At 43.1% G+C, this 13,000-nt stretch overlaps 1 protein-coding gene across 2 annotated transcripts in view; it reads right to left on the bottom strand.

Moving 5' to 3' along the window:
* Nucleotides 1-13,000, bottom strand: part of prex1 (phosphatidylinositol-3,4,5-trisphosphate-dependent Rac exchange factor 1) — a 278,977-nt gene that overhangs the window by 166,367 nt on the left and 99,610 nt on the right. For both annotated transcript variants that reach the window (XM_084333669.1, XM_084333670.1), the window contains exons 7-8: nt 6,061-6,194; nt 5,553-5,668 (exon numbers count right to left, since the gene is read on the bottom strand). In XM_084333669.1, the coding sequence (XP_084189795.1) occupies nt 5,553-5,668; nt 6,061-6,194 (250 nt within the window). The remainder of the gene's footprint in view (nt 1-5,552; nt 5,669-6,060; nt 6,195-13,000) is intronic.

Raw genomic sequence — 13,000 nt, 5'->3', positions numbered from 1 at the left:
TGAAACAATCATTATATATTTTTTCTTACTCGTACATGTGGGTAAAATTACATGCTTTCCACGCAAATGGTTTCAAAACCTGTTGACTTGAGCGTCGCTGACTAGTGCTAACAAGAGGTTGCTAGCAATTCTTCAAAAACAAAATATTCGGTGTGATCACATGTTAGCTCTTGTGAAAGGATTCCTGCTTATAAAATCAACAGAATCAGGTCAAATCGAAAATCCTGCACCATCCCCATTATAAATTATCCCTCTCCAAAGTAATTTTAAGTCATGCATTCATTCTGTGTTTTTACTACTTTATCCAACAGACAAAAAAGAAAATCATCATTATTTACTGTACACACGCCTGTCGTAAACGCTGACCTTGTAACTAAAATAAAATGATGAGCCCAATATAATTGCAGCACGCAGAAGCGATGCATAATTGAACTACCGTAGTTGAAAAGCATTGGCCAGGCAAACATAGATTTACAAGTCCATTAGGAAGACAAAAAACGATGCACCTTAAGGAGTTGCAAAAGACACATTATTTCCCCCTGACTCAACATTTTTTTTTACCCCTCTCCTCTTTCTCTCTCATCCCTATTCTAATTTTACCATCCATTTGGCTGCAGGTGAGGAGTCTCCTGAATAATGAATGGTCACGGGTAATGGCCTGCATTAGCCTAATGCCTGAAGGTCATATAAATAGATATGATATCTCGGACAGAGAGCTGCCTACTCTGCCATACCACTGAAAGAGTGTGTTCTTGGCCCACGTTGATATTTAGGTGCACAGAGACTTTGGAGAGGAATTCCAGTGAAAGTTCATGTTGGTACACAAGTTCTTATCAAGGGGTAAGGGGTGTATTGCAGAAGGTGTCGGGATTATGGCATCAGTTGGCTGAACGGAAAAAACGGTCTTGTGCTGTTTTTCTTTTTTTTATCTACTTTTTCTCCCCATTTTCAATTTTTCTCCCATCCCAATTTCGTATTATCCAATTCTACCCTCCCCTGTCTCGAACGTTGTTAGACCATGCCTCCCACTGGTCGGCTGCAATGTGGACCAAGCCTTGCATCACGTGTCCCCTCCGGTACATGAGGAGGCAGCTGTCGCATCTTTTCACCTGTACAGCGCGATCTCTCAGCGGCGAGGAGTAACGCATGAGGCTCACGCTGCCCCCGTTGCTTCCCGATTCTGCTGTACAGGCGCACCAACCGACCTGTAGGAGTCGCTGTCCACAACGTCCGATCCCCACTCACCGGCTTTCCCACCCCTAACACTGCCAATTGTGTTAGTATGAACGACCAGCCAAGCCGGAAGCAACGCAGAGAGCTGGGCTCGAACCCAGCATCTCCTGCGTTAGTGGCGAGCGCCTTGCCCACTGCGCCACTTAGCCGCCGGTCTTGTGCTTTGTCATATCAATATAGCATGCTGCTATATGTGGATTTTATGGTGGTTTTTGTTTTTGATCTATTGTGATGTTTCTTCTTGACTTGTACAGCCCATGGGCATGGGGGCAATACCATGTGATCCTGGGCTATACAAATACATTTGATTTGATTTGATAAGCTTCAGTTATTGTGCGATTTTCAAGGTTATTATAATATACAGTTTATGAATATTGCCTTATTAATAAGACAATACTACACATACTAGATCTTTGTCAGTGTTTTGAGCAGAAAACCCACACGCTACACCTACATTTTAAAAAGGCATGGAAGTGCAACGCTCAACACTTTTAACACCTTAGTTCTGAGAAGCAGGTCTGTTTTTGTTTGTGGTTTCCTCCCCAGCTGCCTCAATGTGAAAACCAACAGCCCACACGCAGCGATAACAAGCATGTGACCATGATCTGCCTTGCCAGTGTAGAAAAATTGAAAAAACATGTGTGAGAGAAAGAGAGAGGGGGGGGGGGGGGGGGCTGTTTTAAATGTTTTATCTTGAGGTCTACACTAACAAACACTAGCACGGTGCCTCGCAAGAAACCACAACAGCAAAATGAGCTGAGCGCCGTGCCTCGTTCATCGGTGGGGCTGTTTCAGGGTGTGTCACCATGCCTTTCCCACGTCAGATTTCAAATCAATGCCCCAAATACAATGAATCGCTGATCAAAGGTGAGCGGATGAGGTTGCTGAGCTACATCCTGTGCAACGAGGTGAGAATAGGCTGCGCCACCCGGATCTGTAAACATGTGTCAAAGATTCAAATCATCATCCCTTCGAGTACATCTGCTGCCTGTACATAATATTACTGTACATGCATCAGCCTATTTACGCAGTAGCACCTGTTACACTGTATACAATGTATATTACACACCTGTCCTGTATAATGTTATGCACCTTACTTTGGTTAGATGCCAACTTCTTTTCGTTGTACAGCACTTTTGAATCTAATGTAATCTAGTGTTAAGAGGGTGGTGCATACTTTTACAGGCTAAAATACTGAATGTATATAGCAGGGACAATGCTAATTAAGTGGCATGGGGGGGGGGGGGTCCTATAGTCTTTGAACTATACACAATAATGCCTCATCAGCCCTCTTTCAACCTCACCCAATCTGTCACAGCACCAACGCATGAAAAAGGACATACACTTGATCTCGTTTTGTCATTTGGACTATCTGTCAATATAATTGCTGCTGGTGCTTTCTCTGACCACTCACCTATTGTTTTCTCTACTAAAATCCCTGCTCTGCTATTTCCCTCATGTACCTACAAAAAATCCTGCACGTTTACCCAATCTGTGTCTTGAATGCAAACAGTGTCCCAAATATCGATGACTATCTCTCCATGTTCAACGAGTCATGCACCGATATTCTAAATACTGTTGCACCTTTTAAAACCAAACGCATAAAACCCCTCCCCACACACTGGCTAAATGAATCCATGCGTGCTTGTAGACGTGCTGAGAGGAAGTGGAGGAAGGACAGGTTGCATGTCTCCCTCCAAATTCTACACAGCGCTCTGTCCATCTACCAAACGGCTGTCAAAATTGCTAAAACAACCTACATTTCCAACCTAGTCACAAAAAATAAACCCCTTGTTCAAAGTCCTAAACTCCCTCATCAACCCCTGTGCCACTCCCTCTGTTGTACCCTCATTAGCTCTATGTGAAGGCTTCCAACATTTCTTCATCAGCAAAGTCTCTGCCCTCAGATCTCTCTCCCCCTTGCCCCCCCCCCCCCCCCCCCCCCCACCGCCTGCTGTTTTTGACCAGTTTGCCCCGGTCTCCCTCTCCTCCCTTTCCGATGCTATTAAACACCTGCAACCAACAAATTGCCCCTCTGATGCACTCCCCTTGCGCATCCTAAAGGAAGTACCTGACTCTGTCCTCCCCATATTATTACCACTACTAAATGCCTGCCTCAGCACTGGATGTGTTCCGGCTGCCTTCAAGCATGCTGTGGTCCAGCCCCGGATAAAGAAGCCCAACCTCGATCCCTCTGTCTTTGCAAATTTTAGACCCATCTCACAATTGCCATTTTTATCAAAAATCCTGGAGCGCATAGTCTACACACAGCTACAATCATTCCTTGAACACAACAACATACTGTACATGATAAATTCCAATCTGGCTTTAAACCACGACACAGCACTGAAACGGCCCTCCTCTGTGTCTTAAATGACTTGATTTCAGCTGCTGATGCAGGCAACCCATCCCTACTACTACTCCTTGACCTCACAGCCGCCTTTGACGCGGTAGACCACAACATCCTTTTAGCTCGCCTCGAGCATCACGTAGGCCTTAGGGGCCCCGCCTTAGACTGGTTCCGGTCCTACTTAAGCAACCGGACCTTCTCTGTCAAACTTGGTGACTTCACCTCCTCTGTGGCCCCCCTCACCTGTGGGGTGCCCCAAGGCTCGATACTGGGTCCCACCCTCTTCCTCTTATATATACTCCCCCTAGGCCAGATCTTGGCAAAACACAACATCTCTTTCCATTGCTTCGCCGATGACGTGCAGGTCTACCTCCCCCTAAAATCCACCCAAGGAAAACATCCATACAACCGCTACTTGATTGCCTGGCAGAGATCAAGTGCTGGATGTCTGAAAACTCCCTGACACTGAACGAAGGGAAAACAGAGGTCATTGTTTTTAATAGTGCCCCCCCGGCCCCCCTCATCGACGCACTTGGTCCCTTGGGTCCAAACCTCTCCACCTCTGTCAGGAACCTCGGGGTTATCTTTGACAGCAATTTAAAATTGATGAACAGGTCAGCGCCGTAGTCAAAAACAGTTTTTACTACCTCAGACTCCTGGCGAAGACAAAGGCATACCTCTCTCAAAACAACCTAGAGACGGTGATACATGCCTTTGTCACCACTCGCCTCGACTATTGCAATGCCCTCTACACAGGCATTGACAAATCCCTGCTCCGCCGCCTACAGCTGGTGCAGAATGCAGCCGCGCGCCTCCTCACCAAAACAAAAAAACATGAGCAGCACAGTTCTGGCCTCGCTCCACTGGCTGCCTGTTAGTTTTAGGATAGATTTTAAACTAGCCCTAAATGTTTTTAAATTACACAATGGCACGGCTCCTCCCTGTCTATCCGAGCTCCTGCACCGCCACATCCCCCACAGATCCCTTAGATCAGCCGACCAGCTGCTATTGGTGGTGCCTAGAACTAGGCTCAAGACTAGGGGAGTCAGAGCCTTCTCCGCCGCAGCCCGCCGCAGCGCCTAGACTGTGGAACAGCCCGCAATATACGGGCCGCCCAGACCTTGCAGGTTTTTAAACACTTTTAAAAACCTACTTGTTCTCCCTGGCCTTCCCCCCCACTTAATCACCACTAGACCCCTGGCCCCTTTTATCTTCTTTGCTTTACTGTGTCCTACCTGTTTTTATTACATTCATTGTTTTACTGTGTTTTTAATTTTATATCTTGCATCGTAATATTTTTGTCTTTTATCAACCTGCCTGTAAAGTACTTTGGTGCCAGCTGCCGCTGCTTAGAAATGTGCTATATAAATAAATAAAATTGACTTGACTTGACTCATAGAAGTGCTAACTATTATTAATAATAACAATTATTATTAGTAGTAGTATTATTACTATTATCTATGTTGTTTAGCATCATGTTTTATATAAAAAGCCAATATCGAGCTCCCTAACAACAATGTATGAATGAAAAAATATAACGTTCCCACATCCGGAACGATAGATAATCGATGTTGAATGGGCCATAGTAATGCAGATATAGCTATAATATTTAAAAAGTTATAGCCCTGCAAAGAAGGTAAACATCTCCATAGGGTTACAGTGCTGGCAGACTGGGTATAATGATGGGCACAATGCCCGGCGCCCGATGTGTTAACACTACTATATGTATGAAAAACGAATGGGGAAAACCAAATGCCTGGGTGACGCAGGCAGGCCAATCAACTAATGACTTACATGAGGAAGAGGGTGAATGAATATACAGAGAGAGAGAGAGAGAGAGAGAGAGAGAGAGAGAGAGAGAGAGAGAGAGAGAGAGAGAGAGAGAGAGAGAGAGAGAGAGAGAGCGATGAATGAATGGACAGACCGATGGGCTTCAAAGACAACACTGCCACGCTTGGCACACACACACCTGTTCCATCCTCCACATTCTCCACCTCCATCACCTCCGTGTTGATTCGTCCTCTGAAGACATACTGCGGTCCGTTGATGGACTTGGTCCTCTTGGCCGACTTCTTGCCAGAAACTCTGGGGAAATTAGTCACAAGATTGCGGTCGTCACTCGGTGTGGGGAGTTTGGGTGGGGAGGATATCTGTTGTTGCCAGGGCCAAATGTATAAGAACGGAACCTATGTCTTAAACACACGCACACACATTCATACAGGCAGAGGTATGTCACACATACACATACACACATATGCTGGTCTGTTTCTGTTTTGTTTTTGCATACTAATGACTTTTCTACCCAAACAGGAATTTGGACATTAGCTCCAATTTTCCAGTCTTTCGCTAGATAAAAACACGTTCTTGTGTGCCCTCCTTTCCCCCTACCACCCTCCCTCCTCACCCCCCCCCCCCCACCTTTGACACGTTGCCCCGGCAACATTGCCTATATTCTTCTCTGCTGTTCCATCTCTCACCGGGACTTCCTCTTGCAGTAGACCAGGAGGTTGTCGAAGAGGAAGAAGACACGCTCCTGGATGTTGCCCGCTGAGATCTTCAGCAGGTTGCCTTGAAGGAGCAGCCCCGTGCAGATGTCCGTCAGGTTGGTGCCCTGAAGCAGAGAGAAAGATCAATGTGGAAATCAGCTACAGATTAGAGGTGGATCATTAGTATTCATCTGTGAATTTAACTGTTGCATGCGTCTTCATTAGGACAGTGGTGGACTAAAGGTTAGGGGATGGCTTATGACTAGAAGAGCACTGGTTCAAATCCCCTGGAGCTCCCTTGAGCAAGGCATTAAACCCATAACTGCTCCAGGGGAACTGTGGTTGTACTGAGCAACTCCCAGATGTGAATGTGTGGAAGTGTGGGAGTGCATATCAGGGCTGTTAAAGTTGTTAAAGGAACATAATCGATGCATGGACCAAGCGTAAATAATGAAAACAACAAAAAAATGACAAAACAACACTGACCTTTTCTACTTTTGCACTTACTATTAACACTTTGAATGCCATCCACGAGTTTTCTCGTGTTTACTCCCCGCGGGTTGAATGCCCACTCACGAGAATATTTGTTTGTTCTCTTTTTTTTTTTTTTTTTTTTTTTTTATCTGAAATCATATTTCATCAACCGGGTCTACCGTTGGAAATTCAGCTACCTCAGGCGCTCAGATGTGAAAAAAGCTCCCCCTATCGTCTCCCAGGTGGTAATTCACCCTTTTGGATTCAATGAAAATGAATGAGAAAAAAAAAACCTGTACTCCACATTTTACTTCTCACTCACCCAGCCGGCGTCTACCAGCTTCATGCTGGACTCTCAGAGCAGCGGGAATATGTGTTTTACAGTATACACGGTCGATCAATAAAAGGAGTGATTTTTTCGAATGGCGATCAGGAATTGGAATAATCCATTTGGATACCATCTGATCTCAGGTAAGGAATCTATGTTACCAGTCTAAGGATAATCAGACCCGTTTTCACGGATTATATAAGCTTTTATGTGATTATGTGATATGGCTGTTTGACTCTGCTCGCGGTCAGGAAATAGGAGAAGCGATTTTCAGCGCGCGCCACAAGCGTGCATGCGTACACATATACTATCGATAATCTAGCGTTTATTTGAAAACGATTCATAAATAGGCCAAAAAATTACAACGTTCTAGAATATTCCAGGAAAAGGCAATTATCAGGGAATCTCTTATTTTTTCCGTGAAACAGAGTGCTTTTCAGAATGGTAGAACACGGAAATGAACCGATAAAAAAACAATCTGCTACGACAATGTTGACTGGAAAATGAGTCTTTGATAAGCGACGGGCAGATTAGACACATAGCCATAATTTAAAACATAGATTAGGCGATATTAACGCTAACATTAAAGTGGTTCTGGGCATTCAAGGGACTAATAAGGAATTAAGCTTGGGCAGTGAAAGTGTTAACGTCTCTCTAGATAAGTGTCAACTAACTTAATGTAATTGTAAAATAATCCACAGGCTATTTTATCGGAGTGGGCCGTGAAAGTTCTAATGGCACTCAATCTCAATCTAAACGGAGGGGGAGGAATGAAAACACTGAATGTCTGCATTCTGTCTCGAAGAGTTCACAGCCTCCATAAAACAATGAAATGCAGCTGTAACAATGTGAGCAACTTGTTTTCATTCCATTGTCACTGATAGGAAGGAATGAGCAGCGTCTACACCTCCCACTTCCCAACGTCCATTTACACCCACTGACTGCAAGGCGGTTAACCCTAACCAGCCCTAGTCGTTTCTTGAACTCTTCAAATTACACATAAAAAAAAAAAAAACTGGCATCCACACTGGCTGGAGGGCTTGCCAAGACAACTGCAGGTCTGCCCTACGACTGGAGGTTTTAGGGAGGTCACGTGTGAAAGCTAATAGGAAACACCAAGTTAGAGGGAGCTAATGGGAACAACTATTAGAGCGGGCCAAACACACATCCCTGTGGGACTCCTGGTCACACACACAAACAGAGACTATTTATACTTTTCTCATAATCCAGATACACACGATTAGTGCATGCACACTAGTGTTGTCAAAAATATCGATTTTTCTATACATATCGATTCTGAATATTTAAAACGGTTTCAATACTCATTTCCCGCAATATCGATATTTAATTATTCATAAAAAAGATTTAAAAAAAAATGTATTAGGAAGTTGCATTGTTTATTTCAATACCTGTAATAGTACAGTAGTCCACACACACACATGTGCATTCAGTTAAGTTGGAATATGACTGTAATACAAACAGTTCAGTTTGTCAGGTACATGCAACACAGATTACAGTGTTTACTTAATTTCTAAGATTATATCATTTAGTTATTTTTAAATGTGTGATCTAAAGATAAACAAAGGGTTTTAAAAGTGTTATATTTATCTTCTCTTATAGTACCAGAGAGAAGCTGAGGAGAATCAACCAGCAACAAAAGCAAAATAAAAAAAAAATATATATTTATCTTTTTTTTTACATTTTAAGATTGAACCTTTTTCCCCGTGGTATCGAAAATGGTATTGAATATCGATACTTTTCAAGGTATCGTATCGAAGTTTGAAATTCCAGTATTGTGACAACACTAATGTACACATACAAGCACACATGTATGCATAGGCACATACACACATACACACACACACACACACACACACACACACACACACACACACACACACACACACACAGGAAGGGCAAATGTGCTAAACATGTAAGTAATTTCACAGTGCGAGTTGAGACAGTGTTAGGACCAGTCATTCAGCAGTCATCTGTTATGCTTCAGCATTGCTATGACTGAATGTATAAATGCACTGTGGTGAAAACCTAATCTAAATATTCGATTCCTCTGAGACACCAGGAGAAATTACAATAATAATTACTCTTTGGGCAAGGAAAACCCTGGTCAAAATGTCGTTCAGAAAATGTACTAAATTTACAACCTAAAATGAAAGCAGCCCAGGCTCTAGTCTATTATGTGGAAAGCCTGTGGAAGACCGACGGTGGTAGCAAACACTACCACACATTGCTATATGTCAGTAACCATTTCATTGCATTATACTAACAAAGGATACTCTTTTTCTGTCCACTCTTTAATATCTACATTCAACCTATACGCTCTCACAGTATCACAATACCTGTTACCAAACCTACTGGTTTCTTGCCGGCCGTGCATCAACCCACATTCTGTTAAAAACCTACAGAGCTGTTTGTCTTGCAAAAGCAACGTGGAGGCCCATTACATAAACCACAGGCTCCTTTTCACACAGGAAGCCATACGCTGAGCTTTCACAGCCTACATATAGTGGACAAACAAGACCTCATATACTGTAAAACCTGCCTGTAAAAAAACAAAACAATGTTACAACCACTGGGCTGTTTACTCCTGTTTATCCTCAGTCATTGAGTATTTGATTAGATGTTTCATACTAATTCACAAGTTTACATATCCTAATTTCTTATGAGTGGCTGTTGAAACAGGTTGACGTCATTCTGGATTTGTTGGACGCATTACCTTTTGATAACATGGTTGAACTTCAGGACCAATCGGTGGGCGTTATTTAGGCCTGATTTCCAAAAAATACAATCAGAATTTAACACGTTCACGTTTTCACCAAGAGAGATGTCAGATTGCACAGTTTATAGATTATCTCTCTCTCTCTCTCATACACACAGACACACTCCTAGACAGGTTGTCAATAATGAACTGGGTAGCTGGTTGAGACCTTGGCGTGACATTTTAATTGAAACAATAAAAATTCGCATGAAGGCGATTGCCGTGTTTTGGTCATGACCCTCTGAGTGAAAATACACCATTAGCACAACAGCATCAAAACAGGATAACGAAAAAATAAAAATAAATAAGCTAAACTCATAGTTAAACAGATCATTCCACAACAACTCATCTGGAACTAAGCATGTCCATGTGTGGACCAGGGACATCCTCCCTCCCACACACACACATAGATGGACACACACACACAGACGCACACACACACACAGACGAACACACACACACACACACACACACAGACGCACACACACACACTTCACGCTCTTTGAAGTCAATGACATGGAGCCACCGAGGACCTACAGAAAAACCCAACCTCCCATTCATTCAAGCATCCATAATTGATTCCTGTGAGTATGAACTTGTGATGGTGCTTCATTGCTCTGGAGTTCATCCAGGGAAAATTATTCCCTGGGATGTTTTTTTTTTAATATAAAAAGGTGCATTCCTACTGGGCAGAGGGATAATGTTTCCCTCCATTGAGCGAGGGGGCATGTCTGCCCTGGGGACAGGTGGGAGCGAGGGGGCATGTCTGTCTGTGATGGTTTGTGTGTGTGTATAATGTGTGTGTGTGGTGTCGGTGTGCATTGTGCACACCTGCTTATGGTATACGTGTGTGAATAATAAGAGTGTGCGCGCATGACCGTGTGTGCATCCTGGTATGTCTGCGAATGTGTGCGTTTGTGTGCACATGCACACACGTGGCTGTATGTGTGTACGTGTGCACATGCAAATGTGTTTGTGTGTGTAGTCTATCAGTGTGGCGGTAATGCGTCTGGCCCTGATTCTGCACTACCAACAACCTCCTCCATTAAAGCAGGAGGTGATTAGATGAGAGCGAGGGGAGAGAGAGAGAGAGAGGGGAGAGAGAGAGGAGAGGAGAGAGGAGGGAGATGAGAGCGATGAGAGAGGAGAGGGAGAGAGAGACTAATGTGGTTAGTGTGGAGTGTTTATTGGAGTTGGAGGGGATCGAGTGCTTTTCCAGGCCATTGGCTGGAATATTGAGAGAGAGAGAGAGAGAGAGAGAGAGAGAGAGAGAGAGAGAGAGAGAGAGAGAGAACAGAAATATATAGTTTGTTTACATTTTCTTCCCACAATTGAACCAGTTAGTCTGCGCCGTTGTTATGAATTTGATGTGCGTTTGTTTTAAGAATAGACTTAAGAGAGGGTTGGATATTGGTTGGGTCCAAATACAGCATGGTATTCTGGTGAAATGGCACAGTGATTTTTGTTTTTAAAGGGTAATGGTTTCCAATGCTTTCTTTATGCTATAGCGGTCTGCCTGATTCATTCTCAAAATGGACTCGCTATTTCTGCGAAAGACCCATCAGCCTAAATTTAACCCAAGTAACAATTTAATACATACATACATACATACATACATACATACATACATACATACATACATACATACATACATACATACATAACATACATACATACATACATACATACATACATACATACATACATACATACATACATACATACATACATACATACATACATACATACATATATATATATAAACAGCCCTACTCCTTATTATGGGGGTGAAGATTAAATTTGAGCCTCCACCCCTGCCGGAATAAAAAACATTTGCGTATATCAGTGATATGAAGCAACAGAAAACATTCCATAATCTCCCCCTCTGTGTTTACCCATGTCCCATAAACAATGGCTTCTTGTTTTATGCATTTTGAGTGACTAACTATCGCCTGGTGTCAAACTGTTACATTCTTCAAAGAGAGGGAAGGGAGAGAGCGGACTCCATTTTGGCAGGCAGACAGAGAGATGCCACAGTGAGGCCCACTCTCTCTTTCTCTCTCCTTCACTCTTCTCTCCCTCTCTCTCTCTTTTCCTCTCCCCCTCCACAAGTCCCCTCATGTACCCCAGCTCTTCCCCCAACACCCCTCTATTTCTTGGAAGGCCCGCATATATGTGAGAGACTGGAGCACCCCCCCTCTCTCCCTCCCTCCTACAGTAGGTCTCCTCTTGATTCTGATTAGACAGTCTGCCCAGCTGGCAGATCCCCCTGGCACCCTGAGTGGGCAGATTGTCCCTTCGGTGCCCGCGTGAGGACAAGGCTTCCGTTGTGGTGGGTGAGGGGAGGCGTGAAAAATGCACTGGACGCTCCCTGCTCCCTGTGCACCTTGTTTATGTGAAAAATCTGGACAATTCCAAGACTCCACACTCAAGAAATCAGGATACGCTACCAAATGAGGAAATGTTTTGATGTCCCTGATTTAGTTTGACAAGTTATTCTGTCCTACAGAAGACAAAAAGACCTAACTTCTGTTACTGATGTTTGCATTCGTAGAGCAGAGTACTCTACATGTACTGTTATAAAAAAAACATTTACTATTACTATACTACTATGTTACTATTTATACCACTATATCTGTACCGCTCTACATGTGTATTTACTATTTATACCACTATATCTGTACCGCTCTACATGTGTATTTATACCACTATATACTGTATGTACCCCTCTACATGTGTATTTATACCACTATATACTGTATGTACCCCCTACATGTGTATTTATACCACTATATACTGTACGTACCGCTCTACATGTGTATTTTCACCACTATATCTGTACCCCTCTACATGTGTATTTATACCGTTATCTGTACCCCTATACATGTGTATTTATACCACTATAATGTACTCTCTACATGTGTATGTTATACCACTATATCTGTACCGCTCTACATGTGTATTTATACCACTATAATGTCTTGAGACTCTTGATTAAGCATTTGTCCAACGCAATAGTTTTACAATCATAAATTAAATCAGTAAATACCAAGTGCATCATATCAGCTGCCTGCTACCCACCAAGACCAAATACTTACCAAATAGCTTTCATGCAGGGTCCAGCTGCACTAGGCAAGCCTAGTCTTGTTTTTAATGTCTTATTTACCTTCTTTTTTTACATTTCTGTTCTATTCATAGTATTATCAAGACATGTGATGCCTTTCCAACCAATGTGGCTGTAGAGCTTAGTCCCTGACTGGTCCCGGAAAACAACAGCAAGATACACATTTTCCTGTCGTTTTTTAAGCTCTATGAGGATATCTAGCATTTTATGGATTAACCTTTAACCTTCA

The sequence above is a fragment of the Notolepis coatsorum genome (genome assembly GCF_963971535.1).
Source record: "Notolepis coatsorum genome assembly, chromosome: 17".
In the NCBI taxonomy this organism is placed as follows: Eukaryota; Metazoa; Chordata; class Actinopteri; order Aulopiformes; family Paralepididae; genus Notolepis; species Notolepis coatsorum.
This window is presented reverse-complemented; position numbering and strand designations above follow the sequence as displayed.